We start from the raw sequence: 20,960 nt of genomic DNA on the forward strand, positions 1-20,960 counted from the left end.
TTCTTCGGCGCTAAGCTTTCTTCACAGTCCAACTCTCACATCCATACATGACCACTGGAAAAACCATAGCCTTGACTAGACGGACCTTTGTTGGCAAAGTAATATCTCTGCTTTTCAATACGCTATCTAGGTTGGTCATAATTTTTCTTCCAAGGAGTAAGCGTCTTTTAATTTCATGGCTGCAGTCACCATCTGCACTGATTTTGGAGCCCCCCAAAATAAAATCTGACACTGTTTCCACTGTTTCCCCATCTATTTCCCGTGAAGTGATGGGACCAGATGCCCTGATCTTCATTTTCTGAATGTTGAGCTTTAACACAGCTTTTTCACTTTCCTCTTTCACTTTCATCAAGAGGCTTTTTAGTTCCTCTTCACTTTCTGCCATAAGAGTGGTGTGTCCTTATTGTTTTCTTAATTGTTTGGATTTGTTTTTATAGGTCTTTCCCCTTCACTTCCTCTTTTGTCTTCTTCTCTTGTGATATCATGACTATCTTTAGTGTTGTGTTTGGATTGCTTTTTCTTTTTTGTGTGTGTATCTATTACAGATTTTTGGTTTACATGATGTTTTAATATAGCAGTCTATGTATATACAAGTTTTTTTTAAGTTGCTGGTCTCTTATTTCAAATGCATATGCAATATCCAGCATTTGTATTCTCCTCCCCTCACAGTTGCTGGTTTTGATATTGTATTTGTGTATGCTGATGATTTCCTAGCTTTACTGTATGTTTTATCTTTACTGGTACGCTTTCCCATTAGTAATTTTCTTTGTCTCTAGTTGTGTTCTTTTCCATCCGAGAAGTTCCTTTAGCATTTGTTGTAAAGCTGGTTTGGTAGTGCTAAATTCTCTTTAACTTTTACTTTTTTGTATAACTTTTCATCTCTATGTTGAATCTGAATGAAACCTTACTAGGTAGTGTATTCTTGGTTGGTTTCTTTTTTTCATCACTTTAAATATATTATGCCACTCTCTTCTGGCCTGCAGCATTTCTGCTGAAAAAATGAGCTGATAAACTTAGGGGAATTCCTTTGTATGTTGTTTGTTTCTTTTCCTTTGTTGCCTTTAATATTTTATCTTTGTCTTTAATTTTTGTTAATTTGATTGTCTTAGTGTGTTCCTCCTTGGGCTTATCCTGCATGGGACTCTGCACTTCCTGGACTTGAGTGTCCCCTTTCTCATGTTAGGGATGTTTTTTGCTATTATCTCTTCAAATAATTTCTCAGGCCCTTTCTCTCTCTCTCCTCCTTTTGGGACCCCTATAATGTGAATGTCAGTGCATTTAATATTCCAGAGGTCCCTTAGGCTGTCCTCACTTCTTTTCGTTCTTTTTTCTTTATTCTGTTCTCCAGCAGTGATTTCCATCAGTCTGTCTTTCAGCTCACTTATTCATTCATCTGTCTCAATTATTCTGCTATCAATTCATTCTAGTGTATTTTTCAGGTCAGTTATTGTATGGTTTAGCTCTGTTTGTTTTTTAAGGTTCTAGCTCTTCATTAAACATTTCTTGTATCCTCTCAGTCTGTGCCACCATTCTTTTTCCAAAATCTTAGATTACCTTTACTGTCATTACTCTGAATTCTTTCTCAGATAGATTGCCTGTCTCCACTTCATTTAGTTGTTGTTCTGGGATTTTATCTTGTTCCTTCATCTGACACGTATTTCTCTGCTGTCTCATTTTGTCTAATTATCTGTATTTGTGGTCTTCATTCCTCAGGTTGCAGGATTGTAACTCTTCGGGTTCTGGTGTCACCTCCATAGTGTGTGAGATTGGTCTTGTGCAGACTTTCTGGTGGGAGAGACTGGTGCCTGCCCACTGGTGGGTGAAGCTGGATCTTAACCCTCTGGTAGGCAGAGCCATGTCAAACAGTGTCTTTAAAGGTAGTTTTTGGCTCAGGGAAACTTCAGGCTGTGAAGAGATACACCATGTCCAAGGTAAGAGAAACCAAAGTGAGATGGTAGGTGTTTCAAGAGGGCATCAGAGGGCAGACACACTGAAACCATAATCACAGAAAACTAGCCAATCTGATCACATGGACCACAGCCTTGTCTGACTCAATGAAACTAAGCCGTGCTTTGTGGGGCCACCCAAGACAGACGGGTCATGGTGGACAGGTCTGACAAAATGTGGTCCACTGGAGAAGGGAATGGCAAATCACTTCAGTATTCTTGCTTTGAGAACCCTATGAACAATATGAAAAGGCAAAATGATAGGATACTGAAAGAGGAACTCCCCAGGTTGATAGGTGCCCAATATGCTACACGAGGTCAGTGGAGAAATAACTCCAGAAAGAATGAAGGGATGGAGCCAAAGCAAAAACAATACCCAGTTGTGGATGTGACTGGTGATAGAAGCAAGGTCCAATGCTGTAAAGACCAATATTGCATAGGAACCTGGAATGTCAGGTCTATGAATCAAGGCAAATTGCAAGTGGTCAAAGAGGAACTGGCAAGAGTGAACATCAACATTCTAGGAATCAGCGAACTAAAATGGCCTGGAATGGGTGAATTTAACTCAGATGACCATTATATCTACTATGGGCAGGAATCCCTTACAAGAAATGGAGTGGCCATCATGGTCAACAAAGGAGTCCGAAATGCAGTACTTGGATGCAATCTCAAAAACGACAGAATGATCTCTGTTCATTTCCAAGGCAAACCATTCAATATCATGGTGATCTAAGCCTATGCCCCAACCAGTAACGCTGAAGAAGCTGAACGGTTTATGAAGACCTACAAGACCTTTTAGAACTAACACCCAAAAAAGATGTCCTTTTCATTATAGGGGACTGGAATGCAAAAGTAGGAAGTCAAGAAACACCTGGAGTAACAGGCAAATTTGGCCTTGGAATATGGAATGAAGTAGGGCAAAGGCTAATAGAGTTTTGCTAAGAGAACGTACTGGTCATAGCAAACACCCTCTTCCAACAACACAAGAGAAGACTCTACACATGGGCATCACCAGATGGTCAACTCAACACCGAAATCAGACTGATTATATTCTTTGCAGCCAAAGATGGAGAAGCTCTATACAGTCAGCAAAAACAAGACTGGGAGCTGACTGTGGCTCAGATCATGAGCTCCTTATTGCCAAATTCAGACTTAAATTGAAGAAAGTAGGGAAAACCACTAGACCATTCAGGTATGACCTAAATCAAATCCCTTATGATTATATAGTGGAAGTGAGAAATAGATTTAAGGGACTAGATCTGATAGAGTGCCTGATGAACTACGGACGGAGGTTCATGACATTGTACAGGAGACAGGGATCAAGACCATCCCCATGGAAAAGAAATGCAAAAAAGCAAAATGGCTGTCTGAGGAGGCGTTACAATAGCTGTGAAAAGAATAGAAGTGAAAAGCAAAGGAGAAAAGGAAAGATATTCCCATTTGAATGCTGAGTTCCAAAGAATAGCAAGGATAGATTAGGAAGCCTTCCTCAGCGATCAATGCAAATAGAGGAAAACAACAGAATGGGAAAGACTAGAGATCTTTTCAAGAAAGTTAAAGATACCAAGGAAACATTTCATGCAAAGATGGGCTTGATAAAGGACAGAAATGGTATGGACCTAACAGAAGCAGAAGAGATTAAGAAGAGGTGGCAAGAATACACAGAACTGTACAAAAAAGATCTTCATGACCCAGATAATCACGATGTTGTGATCACTCACCTAGAGCCAGACATCCTGGAATATGAAGTCAAGTGGGCCTTAGTAAGCATCACTACGAACAAAGCTAGTGGATGTGATGGAATTCCAGTTGAGGTATTTCAAACCCTGAAAGATGATGCTGTGAAAGTGCTGCACTCAATATGTCAGGAAATTTGGAAAACTCAGCAGTGGCCACAGGACTGGAAAAGGTCGGTTTTCATTTCAATGCCAAAGAATGCTCAAACTACTGCACAATTGCACTCGTCTCACATGCTAGTAATGCTCAAAATTCTCCAAGCCAGGCTTCAGCAAACGTGAACCATGAACTTCCAGATGTTCAAGCTGGATTTAGAAAAGGCAGAGGAACCAGAGATCCAATTGCCAACATCTGCTGGATCATCGAAAAAGCAAGAGAGTTCCAGAAAAATATCTATTTCTGCTTTATTGACTATGCCAAAGCCTTTGTGTGGATCACAATAAACTGTGGAAAATTCTGAAAGAGATGGGAATACCAGACCACCTGACCTGCCTCTTGAGAAACCTATATGCAGGTCAGGAAGCAACAGAACTGCACATGGAAAAACAGACTACTTCCAAATAGGAAAAGGAGTACATCAAGGGTGTGTATTGTCACCCTGCTCATTTAACTTATATGCAGAGTACATCATCAGAAACGCTGGGCTGGAAGAAGCACAAGCTGGAATCAAGATTGCCGGGAGAAATATCAGTAACCTCAGATAAGCAGATGACACCACCCTTATGGCAGAAAATGAAGGGGACCTAAAAAGCCTCTTGATGAGAGTGAAAGAGGAGAGTGAAAAAGTTGGCTTAAAGCTCAACATTCAGAAAACGAAGATCATGGCATCTGGTCCCATCACTTCATGGGAAATAGATGGGGAAACAGTGTAAACAGTGGCTGACTTTATTTTTCTGGGCTCCAAAATCAGTGCAGATGGTGACTGCAGCATGAAATTAAAAGACGCTTACTCTTTGGAAGGAAAGTTATGACCAACCTAGACAGCGTATTAAAAAGCAGAGATATTACTTTGCCAACAAAGGTCCATCTAGTCAAGGCTATGGTTTTTCCAGTGGTCATGTATGGATGTGAGAGTTGGACTGTGAAGAAAGCTTAGCGCCGAAGAATTGATGCTTTTGAACTATGGTGTTGAAGACTCTTGAGAGTCCCTTGGACTGCAAGGAGATCCAACCAGTCCATCCTAAAGGAGACCAGTCCTTAGACCATACTGATGCAGAGGCTGAAACTCCAGTACTTTTCGCCACCTCATGCGAAGAGTTGTCTTATTGGAAAAGACCCTGATGCTCGGAGGGATTGGGGGCAGGAGGAGAAGGGGACGACAGAGGATGAGATGGCTGGATGGCATCACTGACTCGATGGACTGAGTCTTAGTGAACTCTGGGAGTTGGTGATGGACAGGGAGGCCTGGTGTGCTGCAATTCATGGGGTCGCAGAGTTGGACACTGAGGGACTGAACTGGACTGAACTTCAGGCAGCCTGTCTGCTGGTGGGTGGGGCTGTGTTCCTATTCTGTTGGTTGTTTGGCCTGAGGTGTGTCCCAGCACTGGTGCCTGCAGGCTGTTGGGTGGGGCTAGGTCTTGGTTATGCCAATGGATATTCCAAGGCAACCACCAGTGTCTTTGCCTCCACAGTGATCCACAGCTAACCCTCACCTCCCCAGAAGACCCTCCAAGACCCGCAGGTATGTCTGGCTCCATCTCCTATCAAATGACTACTTTGCCCTGAGACCTAGTGCACATGAAAACTTGTGTGCACCTCCAAGAGTGGAGTCTCTGTTTTTGTTTTTCAGTAGTATCTTATTTAATCTTCACATATTTGTGGATTTTTTTGGGTTTTCTTCTTATAATTGATTTCTAGTTTAAAGCCATTGTGGTTGGAAAAGATGCCTGTTACAATTTCAGTCTTACATTTATTAAGACTTGTTTTGTGACCTAATATGATCTGTCCTGGAGAATGTTGGATGTACAACTTGAAGAATGTGTATTTTGTTGCTTTTGGATGGAATGTTCTGTATACAGTTGATCCTTGAACAACATGGGTTTGACTTGTGTGGGGCACTTATACATAGATTTTTTTTTTTTTTTTCAATTATATCTGTAGAACATTGTGCGCAAGATGTACTGAAGTGGATAGCCTGTCTTTACATAGACATAAGGTGAGTGGTATTTATTATGAAACCAACGTGTTAGTTTTCTGCTTTATAACTTTGCATTCAAAGAATTATATTATTATACAGTCTACCTCTCTTGCAGAGTAGGAAATAGCAACCCATTCCAGTATTCTTGCCTAGAGACTCCCGTGGACAGAGGAGCCTGGTGGGAGTCGCACAGAGTTGGACAAAGCTGAAGTGCCTTAGCATGCATGCATACATTGGAGAAGGAATTGCCAACCCACTCCATTCTTCTTGCTTGGAGAATCCCAGGCACAGAGGAGCCTGGTGGGCTGCCATCTGTGGGGTTGTACAGAGTTGGACACGACTGAAGCGACTTAGCAGCAGCAGTGGCTACCTCTCTTGTAATTGGAGAAACTGCATAACAGCCTATCATCATAGGTAAATTTTTTTAAAATGTGTAACAGTGTTTCCAATACTATGTTATGAATATGACTACTAGTTTGTGCCAAAAAATTTTCACAATGATTCATTCATAGCGTATAGGCTAGTTAAGTCTTTCTATGGATTACAGACTACCAGAAAGCAGTATTACTGCTTCATTACTGATACATGATTATACCTGTAAATAAATGTTTTCTTCATTTTTGATGTCTACTGTTGATAATACATGTAATATCTACAGTGTTATACAAAAGACAATATTGATCTAGGTACTTACAGATGATTTGTCTTGTAAACTTGTGTTGACAAATACAGTAGTAAATGTATATATTTTCTCTTTCTTAACATTTCTATAGCTTTATTTTAGGAATACAGTATATAATTAACATACAAAATGTCTTGATCAATTGTTTATTATCAGCAAGGTTTTTTTTGTCAATACAAGGCTATTAGTAGTTTTGGAGGAGTCAGAAGTTTTGGTGAATTTGACTGCATGGGGGGGATGCTGCCCTGGCCAGTGTTTTTCAGATCTATTAAGTTCATCTGGCCCAACATGTTATTTAAGGCTGATGTTATTCCTTATTTTCTGTCTAGATGATTTACCTATTCATGAAGGTGGATATTAAAATTCCCTGTTATTGTATTACTGTTTCTCAGGTTAGGTCTGCTAATACTTGCTTTATATACTTAGGTGCTTCTATGTTGGCTATATAAATATTTACAAACATTGTATCTTATTGGGTTGATCCTTTTATTATTACATAGTAACAACCTTGTCTGTCTCTTACCACAGCCTTTGTCTTTAAAATCTATTTTGTCTGATACAAGTATAGCTACTCCAGCTTCTTTTTGTTTCCACTTGCATGAGTATCTGTTTTCAGCCCTTCACTTTGAGATGTGTGTCCTTACATCTGAAGTCTCCTGTAGGCAGCATATATTCAGCCACTCTGCATCGTTTGATTGGTAAGCTTAGTCCATTTTCATTAAAAGTAATTGATAGGTATGTAATTATTGCTAATTTTTTTCTATTTGGTAGTTCTTCTCTTCGTGACTTTTATATAGTGGTATGCTTAGATTCCTTTATCTTTTGTATATCTACTGTAGATTTTTGCTTTGTGGTTACCATTAGGAATAAAGGTTTTTGTTTTTTTTTAACTAATAACTGCATATGAATATATTATGTATCTCTGGGAAAAGAAGCCCACAGGGATGAAATTCTAAAATACTCCTACTGAAGTTTAAATTGTCAAAAAGTAACAGTAAAAATTTTTTTTACATCAGTCCAGCAACCACCAATGACTTTATTTAATATTCAGGGTGGCCTGAACAGAAACAGTCTTGAGATCCAAACAGCATTTCTAAAGTGAAGAAAACAAGAGTTCTGAGAACTAATCAATTAGGCCTCCAACCCACAGCAGTCCTGCACCTAGGATGTGCAACTTCCAAAACGGCTGCGTGTGCTGAAAGGAAGGGGATCGTTCATGGAGCTGCACGTGCTGGAAGGAAGGGGATCGTTCATGGAGCTCCATGTGCTGGAATGAGGGGAATCGTTCATGGAGCCTGTCTTGTCACTGCTGACACTCAGGCTCATCCTAAGCACTTATGCACAGATTCATGGGTTAAAATACAGAAACAGCTCCATATTGATAAATGGCTGCTGCTTACTGGACTCCTCACCCCAAGTGTTCTTATCCCTTCCTCAGGGTGTCCTACAATTACTCTTGAGCCTCTCAGTGCACTACGGCCAGCATTTGATCTGCTTGGTCAAAGCTCATGCCATGGTAGTTGGAGGAACTTCCTGCAAGGTGGTACTCTTCATATACACACTTCACAGATATGGAAGGTAAGCCAAGAGAGGCTCTCAGTGACTCCTCTAAGGGCACTCAATTATTAAGGAACAAAGACAAATGCAAAGTCAGGTCAGGCTTCAAAACCCATGCTTTCCCTGCTTTTCACTCTTCTGAATACCTCCGTAAAAGGAGGTTATGAATTTTGTTCTAAGCAGACCAAAGTTATAAAGAGATGAAATAGGATCAATATGAATGATATATATGAGCCATACTCATTCTTTAGATCAGGTAGTTTTAGAATCTTAAGTTTGTCATAGTTTTAGAATCTAAGTTTGTCATATCCTAGAAATAAATCATGATCTCTCATATAGAGTATTTACACCAAATAAACCATATATTAAGAACAGGACAGTGCTGGTCATGCACATCTACTCTTCAGCTTAGGTATCTGGCTGTGGGAACAGCCTAAGTTTTCAGATGAAAATGGATCACATAAAGAAAAATTTACATCACAAGCAGGCTTTTAAAAAAATCAAGAGTCACATGAAGTCAGGATTACTCACTTGTGATCATGGCACTGGAGCAGCATTCATGGATAATTTCATTAGATTTGTAAGACTTTCTCAAGTTTTTTACTTAATAATCAGTTTTTCCAGATTTCTTCTGAGACCAGCTGGTACCACTGCAGGGAGAGGAAGGAGAATATACCTTCTACCTTCATGAAAGTTGGCTGAGAATGAGAAAGGTGAACTGATCTCTGTAAGTTATTAACAAATTTAAAATGCAATGAAAAACAAGTGTGAGAATAGGAAAAGGCTTGTAACCCCACTCTCTGCCTTGCCTAGGATGAGTCTGGACAAAAAGCCCTCTCTCAAGTGATTCTCAGCCATCCCGGCTCAGCTCACACAGCATTCCTGATCTAACAACTGAAGAATTCTTTTTATTGCTCTTTCATGGTGACAGTTAGATTTGTATCTGTTCATTTTTGTTATTTTGAACAATCATAATTTAACACACTAATGTGTTTTAATAAAGCAGCAAGATGTTAGCACAGTTAAGTACTTTGCTTTAGAACTCCAGGAGCTGTGCTTTAGTTCTGATGTTATTTACTAGTTAATGTGGTCTTACCAAGTCATTTCTTTTCTCCAACTGTTTCTCCTCTGTAAAACTGGTATAATAGTACCTATTCTACCTCAGATGACTTGTACTATCAAGGAAAACCCCCTGGGATGTATGGTAGAATTTGCTCTGATGAAATAGCCTGAATGGTTAGAGTTTGATCCTTTTGGTAACTACAGTTGAGACACCGTTACTTTTTGTTGCCACACTCCACCACCTTCCCTTTTCAGGTAGTCTAATTGCTTAAAACAAGTAAAAAAAATACTACAGAACTTGTTTCTTAAGGGGGAAATAGTATTTCACAGGAAGCAAAGTGGACTACAAATGTAGGATAAAAACAACAGAGTAACCTTTGAGTCTTAAAGGAGAACAACAGCTTTATACACATGGTATTACAATGAGCTGGGTGTGGTTCCAAGTGCTTTATGCGCATGAACTCATTTATTCCTTGCAACCACTTTGTGTGGTAGGTACTGTTATCCCCATTTTCAGAGGATGAACTTGAAACACAGTGGCAGTAAATGGCAGTCAACATTTAAACCCAAAGAACCTGGTTCTAAACTGGGTTCTTAACCAGCATTCTTGCCATTGCCTTTTAAAAACTGTCATATGTATGTAGGTAATACACATTTCTAGTATGTTAAATGAGTGAGAATTTCCAGGTGAAAATCATGCATCTTGATCCTAATGAAAGATAACTCCTCTGAATTCTCCTCTGGCTCTATGCAGTTGTTTTGAAGTTAGTCTATACACATTTACTCAAATCTTTCCCATTCAAAAATCCAAGAATTCTCAACAAGAAGAATCTTCAAAAAAAGAAGAGGGAAATGAAAGCAGGGGAAGGTAAATGGAGATATGTATGTTATAATTCAAATCAACGGAAAGTTGTAGAAATTCTAAGACTTTTACAGAATTCCTGGAACCCAAGAACTAGAATTCTAATAATTTTATTCTAAAGCTAGCTGCAAAAATAATTTTTAAATAAATTAAGCCTTAAGAACATTAAAGTTTAGTATATTTGGGAGGAATATGATCAGGTAACATGTCAAAATTTAAAGTGGGATTATTTTAAGACATGCCCGTGTGATGTTAAAATGTGTGTAAGTCTGCCTTTTCCACACACAAACAGTAATGTAAGTTAAACTCACAATCTAATAGGACTGGACAGTCTGCACTACTGCTGCAAAACACAGCTAATAACATCTGATGGTAATCAGCATTATTGTATTTAATCAGTAACAATAGCAAAACACACAATATACTCTTTAAATTTGTTTCACTGAAATTCTACCATTTTGGTTTCATGTAATGAGGTATTTGTAGAAGTATTTGTTCACATTTTATGTACCATTTAAATTGAAAATTATTTTTTTAGGAGAAGGGGATGGCAGCCAGTAAGTAAAAAACAGACTTAAAACTTCATTTTTGAAAAACAACCAAGTAGCTACCCAACTCCAGACTTAATAAATTAGTGTGGTTTCTACACTTATTTCCTCTCAGCATGCATGCACTAAAGCTAATTCATATCAGAGAAATATTATAAATTATATGCAAAAACTATACATTTACCTTGCAGTGCTTCTTAAAGCGAGGAGACCTTGGCCACTGTCTAAGGGTAAAGGAAATGCTTTAATTTTGAGGATAGAATTTAGACCAAAAAACAATTTAAGCCTCAAAAGCTAATTAGAGTAAAATTATCAGCGTGACTGAAATTAGTGATAAATAAAAGTGTCCCAGGTAAAGGTAACAGTTCTCACTTTGGCTCAGTTAGCTATCTTGTACTTGCTGGGGTAGGGACATACTATCCCAAAGCTGTGTCATTTCTGTCATTTCTTTGGAAAAACTTTAAGAGGAATAGAGGGGTCTCAAAGCTGGCTTATCACTCACACACCTTGGATTCTAAACAGATGATTACCTAAGCCCAGGGAAGCAATTTTATTTTATGGCTTATTCTCCTCTTCTGCATTCTGACAGTAGCAGTCACTTCCACTTATTTGAAAATAATATGATAAAGGCCAGTGATCTAAGTCTGTACCTCTTCTTCAATCTCATGTTAGACATACACATCCACTTATATACCTCACTAAAATTTTAAAACTGGGTATTTTAATTGGGGACTTTAAATAAGTTACTATAATGAACATAGTATTTCAGGATTCAGAAGGATGAAAACTCAAACAACAAAACTGAAAAATTTGCAGACAGCACCTAAAGCACTCAATTAATGCTAACATTCCATTACTATGTCAATAATTTTTAAAATAGGATTTCTATCTTGATCTACAGAGGAACAGGTAAAGCCCTTAAGCCATTCCCAATAGGGCTAAGTGTTACTTACCTAGGATTAGCCTTGATAATGGTTATTAGGTATACTTTAACAGCTTGAAACCCCTTCATACTTATCTTGAAGTATACTTCAAGAATTTACTCAGCTGATTCTTAAGGAGCCCAGTCAATGTCCTAAGTCTTGAAAGCTCCCTTCAAATGTAATTTCATAGTCTTTAAATTTTAACTGTCATTGTTTATTACTGTTTTGGCTACATTCTCTACAATTTCAGCAGCATCTTAAAGAGACAATGTGTCTATGTACAATGAAAGAACAAAATGGCTTGCAATATCAGAAATTAGAGCCACCATTTAACTGTACAATATTAAGGAGAATCTGTGTTAAACATAGCCTCCTTTTTCAGCAACATGGACAATTTACATGTAAGAATCAGCATTATGAATGTGATGATAAAGAAATTTCTTAAAGGAGTGAAATACAGCATCCTGAAAAATAACGGTTTCTACCATACAAGGCAGTTAGAAAATGTTCACATTTTAACAAATCTGTACAAACCGCAAGAAATTTGTTTAAGGGACTGTCATCCCACCTTGCTGGTTAGAACCTGCTAGAAATGTAGAATTACCATGAACAATTTATAAATCTACTACATATGTGCTCCCACAGCCCTAGAAATCAAGAAACTGATTTCAAGAACTCTTTATGTCCAACATGGATCATTTTTACATGCCTTGATTGTTAACAAATGCCTGCTTTTAATAATCTTTCTATGATGTACAGTCAACTTGCACCTTTTAAGGAGGTCATTTGATTTTTTTTTTTTAAGCAAAGAAGCAACACCATTTAGCAGCAATTAAAGCGCCTTCAAGAAGACTTAAAAAAAATACAATATCCAATTAGAAAAGCCATATTTTTAAACATTTGTACAAGAATAAGCTGCTGAAACTTGCTAGTTGAAATATGACATCTGTACAACAATTTACAATAGAGCTAGAAGGGAATTTATCATTATCCTGCATAGAACTGGCCTGCATTTGGTTATATATTGTCACTTGTTTGAATGAACAAGGCCTGGTAACAAAATAAAAATACCTGTTAACAGTTCTAACATGTTGAGAACACTGGAGATACCATAATTTAGTGACTTCAATTGGTTCCAAAATAAGCAGCGCACTTTGTCAGAGGTCTAAAGTATCTAGGAACAGTTCTCCCTTTAACAAAACCAGTGAAAAGAGCAGACATGTGATTTCGAGGTACAACCTGGTACAAGCCAGAATAGGCAAATGACGAAGTCTAACTTTGCCCAAAGATTCTCTCACATCCTGTTACTGTAAAACACAACAGCCACTATCATTCCGTTCTTACTTTGGTTGCAGCAGATAAACTGCTGAATGCTGAATAATGTATCCAGGCACTGTATAGTTCTCGTGTTAGAAATATGTCTCATTTTCCATGTGTTTTTAAATAATGAAAAACTACCCTTCGTATTAGAACTCTCGAGTAACAACCAAATGTACTGAAGTATTATAAACGTTATTTACAGTGTTCCCCTCCCCAACAAAACCCACTTTTCTTCAACATGGTATTCCTGTTTCTGTGCAACAGGCAGTCACCCTTCACTGCTTAGGTTACAGTCAGAAGTGTACATTTATTCAGGGTCCATGATCCACTCTCATACAAACGACTCTATGAAAAACTTCAGTTCACAAACAGTTCTCAACCATATCCTGTGTAAAAAAAACAACAAAAACACTCAGAAGCTCTCAAACTCAAGTGTGCATCTGGAAGCAATTCAAAGACATCATGCCGATTTTGGAGGAAAGTCAGTAAGTAAGTATGCTTGAAGAAGGGGGTGTGGGTGATGCTGTCAGCCCAGCCATGTGTAAGTTGCCTGAAGAATTGGATCTTCTCATGTGTGGGAGAAGGTAGGGGTCATTTGCCAGTTGGTGCACATCAAACCTATCTTCTTTTCGGTATGCCAAACAGCGTCTTATAAAGGCCTTAAAAAAAAAAAAATTAAAATCTTTTCTAAGTATTAATAAACTGAATAATACAGATGATGGACACATTTCAGAAAATAGATCTCATTTCACTAGGGAATCAGATTAAAAGAAACCAGCAATAAAATTATTGCAAATCCAACTCTCAATTCTCAGCCTCTAATTGTTCACAGTACTAAATATTATTGCTACCACTTATGGCTGGAAAGCTGTTATTTCTTTTGTTTAAAACAATTTTTATGGAGAATAAAATAAACGTAACATAAAACTGAGCATTTTTAACCCAAGTATACAATTCAGTGACATTAAGCACACTCACACCGCAGTACACCATCACCACTATCCATCTGCAGAACTTTTCATCATGCAGAACTGAAATCTGTACCCATTAGGCAATATCTCCTATTCCTCCTTCCCCCAGCCCTTGGTAACCAGTATGTTCTTTTATGATTCAGCTATTCTAAGCACCTTATGTGAGTGGAATCATACAGCAGTCGTCCTTCTGTGTCTTTCACTTAAGTGTGATGCTTGAGTCATCCATGTCATAGCATGCATCAGAATTTCGTTCCTTTTTAAGGCTAATATTCCATTGCGTGTATATGCTACATTTTGTTTACCCATTTATCTGTTGGTTGACTTTTCGGTTGTTTTTACTTTTAATTATTGTGAAGTTGGTATACAATATCTGAGTCCTTGCTGCCGTGTTTTTTGGTCTACATATTTAATATCATTTTATATATAAAAACCCTTGTCTACCATTAGTGACAGTTTTACTTCTTTCTGATTTATATGCCTCTTATTTCTTTTTCTTGCCTAACTGTTCTGGCTAGGACTTCCAGTACAGGCATACCTTGTTCTATTCCACTTTGCAAATATTGTGTTTTTTGTTTTTTTCAAATTGAAGGTTTGTGGCAACCCTGCGTCAAACAAACCTATTGGCACCATTTTTCGAACAGCATGTGCTCGCTCTGTCACATTTGGTAATCCTAGCAGGTTTTGACTTTGCATCATGATTTATTTGTGGTGGTCATCAGTGACTTGTTACTTCTGTAACTGTTTGGGGGATGCCATGAACTGTGCCCATATAAGACCGCAAGTTTAATTGCTGAAATGACAATAAAGGATTTAGAATATTAAATAAACTTAGTTTCATAAGGCAGTGGCAGGGTTTGAGAGGACTGACTCAATTTTGAAATCATTTTACTCACAGAAGAACTTCTCTCAAAAGCACTGTACACTACAGAAAAACTATTCACGAAAGGAAGAGTCCCATGAATGTGAAGCTGCCTGAGCGTCACCACCATGACCGGTCAGCAGCCATCAACAGCAAGGCAAGACCATCCACCAGCAAAAAGACTGGCTGAAGGTTCAGATGATGTCTATTTAGCAGTTTTTAGCAGGCAAGCATTTTAAATTAAGGTATGTACATTATTTTTTTTAGGTATAATGCTACTGCACTAATTAACAGACAACATTACCATGTAAACATAATTTTATGTGCACCAGAAAACCAAAAATTGTGTGTGACTTCCTTTATTGCAATATTCACCTCATTGCAGTGGTATAGAATCAGACCCACGCCATCTCTGGAGTATGCCTGTAAACTGTGTTGAATATGGAATACTGCATTGCTCCCTACAAAACTCCAGAGTCCTCTTTTTCTGAAATTTGTCTTTCGTAAAACAGTCATTCCATTTTCCTGTTAATTTAGTTTAGCCAAAAGAATGATGCCATTTTTTGCTGTAATATTTTCTCCCTAAGGGAGCATACAGCACAAAATGAATGTAGCTATATAACTGGCAAATGAATCAAGAAAAAGAACTTTATCAGAACCACCTAAGACTCTTCATGCCCACCTTTGGTCACGGGCACTGCCTCTGCCCCAGTCTACTGGAGTAATAAGCTATCTGACTTCTAAACACCATAGTTGAGTTTTGTGTCTTTTGAACTTTATGTAAATATAGTAATAGATTATGGTCTCTTTAGCCTGCCTTCTTAAAAGAAATCATGGACTATACTTGGGTCCTTAAAAACTATCACAACCAAAGAGAAACTATCACAACCAAAGCAGCTCTTCTCCAGAGCAAATCGCCCACCCCTATTGGACAGACTTGCCTGTGGCTGCAGTCCCTTTTGCTTTACTTATTAATGTTTACTTTGTTTTAACCACAACTTATGAAATAAAAAAATCACTTCACAAAATTTATTTACATAAATTTGGTACCTTTGCTTCACTGCTTACGACAGGTTTTACAGGGAATTGGACATCAGTGGCTTTTAATATCGTATTTTCTTGAAGAATGTCTTGCTGAGATTGATTGTGACCAAATGGCTTTAAGAGAAATGAATAAAATGTTGAGAAATTTATCTCACAAAGTATTTAAACAGATGTTATCACTGAATCCCTGCAGTACAAATGATTTGTGTTTTAAAAAATCTTATTCTTAGTTACTTCCAGGTTGGGATGTATTCTCATAGGCTATAATTGATATAGCAGGCTGAGAAAGACCATCTGATCAATCCTCCACATAGCCAAAACACTATAAATAAGCAATTAAGATGAAAACATTAAATATTTTATTCTGTTTAAAATGTTTAAGAACTACTTCTTAGTAGAAGAAACTATAAGGTTACAGCTGGCACCTGCTAGCAGATATAGTTTTGAAAACAGCTAGTGGAGAAGGCAATGGTACCCCACTCCAGTACTCTTGCCTGGAAAATCCCATGGACAGAGGAGCCTGGTAGGCTGCAGTCCATGGGGTCACTGAGGGTTGGACACGACTGAGCGACTTCACTTTCACTTTTCACTTTCATGCATTAGAGAAATAAATGGCAACCCACTCCAGTGTTCTTGCCTGGAGAATCCCAGGGACGGGGGAGCCTGGTGGGCTGCCGTCTCTGGGGTCACACAGAGTCGGACACGACTGAAGCGACTTAGCAGCAGCAGCAGTGATGTCCTTCAGTTTGATACAGTTCAAACTAGTTTGAAAAGTAGTGGAAACATCTGTGAAAAGTCCAGAGTAAAACACCTTGAGCGTGACAAATTAAGTTAAATGAAACAGCTCTGGCTTTGGTCCTAACATGCAGTGAATTCCCAGAGAAGTCCCTGGATCACTTTTCACACTGATGAAGGGATTGAATGGGATAAGGATTAAATATCCATGGTAGTTTGTAGTTCTGACTTCAATATAAAAAGAAGTTTGAGAAACATTAGGACTAGGTTTGACAGAATTTCCCTGAGGAAGCACGGGCGAAACATGCTCAGGCCAATGTGTGTGTGTTTTGGGGGGTTGGGGGAGAATGGGGGTAGAGGATGTGAGAAAGTGAAGAAAATAGTTTTGACTCCATTATTTCTAATGCTACAGAAACATTAGCAGTGTTATTAAAGTAATTCTGATCCATGAAAATTTTAGTAAGTGATGATATATTTAAGATCACCTAAAAAAATTAACATGGGTAACTATGGTTCAGGCATCCAAAATGGAGCTGGGTAGCCATTATGGGTGTGGTTTCAGACACATCCCTGCATCACAGAAAACCTGAACTTTCCAAACTGTATCAAACCAAAGGACACTACTAGTTGTTTTCAAAACCAATTAGCCAATGCTAGCTGCAACCTTGCAGTTTAGAAGTCACCCCCACTTTGCAACTATGTGAACAGCACAGCACCCTTACTTCTGGCCGGCTCCAATCCTAATTCTTAACAATTTATGTAACCTTGCAGTTTTTTTGCCTATAAGCACCCCTCCCTCCTTTGTGTAGAGCTGCAACACAGTTCAAGTGCTTTCTTGGATTATTGCTTTCCAGGCTGTTCCTAACCCCAATGGTTATTTGGGGTTTGTTGTTGCTGTTGTTCCTGCCTTAACCAGGTCTCCATTCTTGACTAAACTGACTTCAAATTAATGAAACTTCAAGAAGAAGAGAAAATTCAACTTCTCTCCGTATGGCTGAATCTGCTATACTTTAACTTACCTTTCTACCATAAAGACATTGAAAGAAGATGACTCCAACTGACCACACGTCAACCTTGTTGGAAATCTTCGGCGGTTCCTTTCCAACTACGAAACATTCGGGAGGTAAATACCTAGTTTGGGATGGGGGGAGGCGGGGAGACAGAAAAAAGGAAAGGATATTAACAATTTATAACTTGTAAATGTAAAATCTTAGAACTTTCGTTTTATCCATACATTGAAGGATGTCCTAAACTTTTAAAGCATTTGTATCATCTGACTCTAGCGCCAAAACAAACAACTTTGTGATAAAGTGTGTAAGATACAGTTAACCCTTTAACAACACAGGTTAGAACTGCATGGGTCCACTTGCATGAGGATTTTTTTTTTTAATAGTAAATACTACATACAGCACTACACAATCCCTGGTTGGGTGAATTTCGGGCCTTTGGAGGAACCATGTATATGAAGGGCAACTCTTTAAGCTACTCTCAGATTTTTGACTGTGTAGAGGGCTGGTGCCTCTCACCCCTGCATTGTTTAAGGGTCAATTATAAATGTGTATTATCTATAGAAATGACAAATTATTGTTAAAACTACAGTGTTCTGAGTAAGTATCCACTAGGATGAAAAAACTCTTCCTATCCCCCTCTTCACCAGTGTTCAAACTCTTCCTAAAACATACATCTGATCAGCCAGTTCTTTTGTTTAAAGAACCTCAACATCACTGGCTAGCAAGGTAAGACCTTGTATCTCTTGCTTGTAACAAACAACCTGTCTTAGTCTAGCAGCAACTTAAATTTCCAAAATCTCTTCCCCTGACCCCCGCAAACTGGCTGCTGCTAAGTCACTTCAATCGTGTCCTACTCTGTGCGACCCCATGGACTGCAGCCTACCAGGCTCCTCTGTCCATGGGATTTTCCAGGCAAGAGTACTGGAGTGGGGTGCCATTGCCTTCTCCGCTCAAACTGGCTAGGCAAAGCCAATTCATTTGGTCCCCACACTGTGCTTCCCCACATGCTTCTGAATATGCTTTTTATGCTTTTATGAATACCTTTTATGCTTGCTTTTACCCCAGTTTGGGCTTCCCCAGGGGCTCGGAGGTTAAAGAATCCGCCTGCAATGCAGGAGATGGGGGGTTCAAACCCTGGATTGGGAAAATTCTCTGGAGAAGGGCATGGCAACCCACTCCAGTATTCTTGCCTGGAGAATCCCATGTACAAAGGAGCCTGGCAGGCTATAGTCTATAGGGTCACAAGGAGTTAGGACTGAAGCGACTTACCATACTCATTTGACATGGTAGCCACCCTTTCTTCAAAATCTGCCTAACTATCACAAGCCTTCTCTGCTTCCCTCCAGGGACCTCTGTTACATTAATTCATTAATCTTTGTGCAGTTTTGAATGGTTGCAGCAACAGAAATATATGGAGCATTCAAAAATACTATCTTTTTAATTTATAAAGTCATAATTTTAGACAAAAGGTAAAAATAGATTGTAATATTTACTTTTACCTTTTACATAAATTTAAACAGCTCCACCAGGATGCAAGCATCTCCCCCCATCTAAAATTCGGATAAACTACAAAGTCCTTAAAAGCAATAATACAGCTAAATGGGAATCTATGGTTTTTTTGTTTTATACTCACTACACTAATAATCACTTAAATTTCAGCAGAACGTTCACAGATGACCAATAGCTTGTATGTGATGTAATCCTTTCCTACCTTCCAAATCAAGTAAAAGGCCAGGTTTGTTCTATGAAAAGTATGTATTTTCTGTAGGTTTATGTGTGTGTGTGTAACTGAAAACAAGAATGCCTCTCAAACACTATGCTATACTGTCCCTCAAGGTAAAAGGGTGTAAGCAAGGAGAGAAAGTATAGGAATAGATACCAAAGCTTTTCAGGAAAAATGACCAACAGGATTTAGTGAATGCTTGCATTTGAGACCTGAGAGGCAAGAAGAAATAAAACTCACTTTCTTCTAAGTGATACTGACAGGGGATGAAAGGCAATTTGTAAAGGCACCATGACACATACTTTAAAAGTTTGTATAGGACATTGTTTACCAAATACATATCTTAAAAAACTAATGATTAGAAACTAACCATTTTGGGAAACATTGTTTCTATAAGAAGTGTAATTCCAGGTTCCTAACATGGAAATGCCATGACTTTACCACAGAGTACCCTAAACATAAGCGTCCCTGCTGCCCATCTGCCAGGGAAATTCCATTGCCTTGCCCTACACTAGGGAAACCGGAGTGAGAGGAAAACGGCATGTGGGAATCTCTGCAAAGGATTATCTATTATTTAGAACATGGTTTCAAGCTGTTTTCCACAGAATTTAGGGTTCTACCAAGCAACTAGGATTCTAAGATTCTGTGGTGAAAAAAGGAGTCTTGTTGCTAAAAGAAGAAAGACTCAAGATTACTTACTGATTGAGGGTTCCGACCTTCAAGGAGTTACCGGTTTGAATGATAATTTTCTTTAAACATGTATTTTAAAAATCTATGACATACTGTATTATATTCCTAAAAAAATGCCACAAGCATAATTTTAAAGCTCTAAAATGGCTTTACATGAATACATGGATATGACTAATCCCTATTCTGAAAAGTAAAAATGCATACAAACTTGTAGCATTTTCTATTGCCCAGGCTAACTATATTCTAGAAACCCTAAAGTCACATGTATGTTTGTAATCACCATCCTGCTCAGTGAGGCTGAGTACAGCTATCTCCCTTCCAATTAAGATTTCACTCCTTTTGCTAAATTCATTCATTCTGAAAACTAAATTTTTTTTGAAAATTCACAATGAAGTAATTTTTGTCAACACCTAGGTAACTGCGAAGGAATGGCATTCATTTAGACTCATGTCCAAAAGATCAAGATTGTACCAAATTTCTCTTCTCATTCATGATCAACAAAACATCCATCTCAAACAAAAACTGTAACCACAAAACCTGTACAGAGAGGGCTTAATACTTACTGCTTTTAATAGCTAAGATGTTATATTAAGTATTATTATTCATAGTAAAGTAATGCTCAAAATTCTCCAAGCCAGGCTTCAGTAATATGTGAACTGTGGACTTCCAGATGTTCAAGCTGGTTTTAGAAAAGGCAGAGGAACCAAAGATCAAATGGCCAACATCCACTGGATCATGGAAAAAGCAAGAGAGTTCCAGAAAAACATCTATTTCTGCTTTATCGACTATGCCAAAGCCTTTGACTGTGTGGATCACAATAAACTGTGGAAAATTCTGAAAGAGATGGGAATACCAGACCACCTGACCTGCCTCTTCAGAAACCTATATGCAGGTCAGGAATCAAGAGTTAGAACTGGACATGGAACAACAGACTGGTTCCAAATAGGAAAAGGAGTACATCAAGGCTGTATATTGTCACCCTGCTTATTTAACTTCTATGCTGAGTACATCATGAGAAACGCTGGGCTGGAGGAAGCACATGCTGGAATCAAGATTGCTGGGAGAAATCTCAATAACCTCAGATACGCAGATGACACTACCCTTATGGCAGAAAGTGAAGAGGAACTAAAGAGCCTCTTGATGAAAGTGAA

General features: G+C 38.4%; 1 protein-coding gene across 1 annotated transcript in view; it reads right to left on the reverse strand.

Annotated features, from left to right (window-relative positions):
- Positions 1–7,518: 7,518 nt before the first annotated feature.
- The window catches only part of TLK1 (tousled-like kinase 1), a 234,667-nt gene continuing 221,225 nt past the window's right edge, over positions 7,519–20,960 (reverse strand). The window contains exons 19-21 of the mRNA XM_010843803.1: positions 17,406–17,517; positions 15,658–15,765; positions 7,519–13,433 (exon numbers count right to left, since the gene is read on the reverse strand). Coding sequence (XP_010842105.1) covers positions 13,257–13,433; positions 15,658–15,765; positions 17,406–17,517 — 397 coding nt within the window. The 3' untranslated portion in view covers positions 7,519–13,256. The remainder of the gene's footprint in view (positions 13,434–15,657; positions 15,766–17,405; positions 17,518–20,960) is intronic.

The sequence above is a fragment of the Bison bison genome, unplaced genomic scaffold (genome assembly GCF_000754665.1).
Source record: "Bison bison bison isolate TAMUID 2011002044 unplaced genomic scaffold, Bison_UMD1.0 scf7180017864190, whole genome shotgun sequence".
Classification (NCBI taxonomy): domain Eukaryota; kingdom Metazoa; phylum Chordata; class Mammalia; order Artiodactyla; family Bovidae; genus Bison; species Bison bison.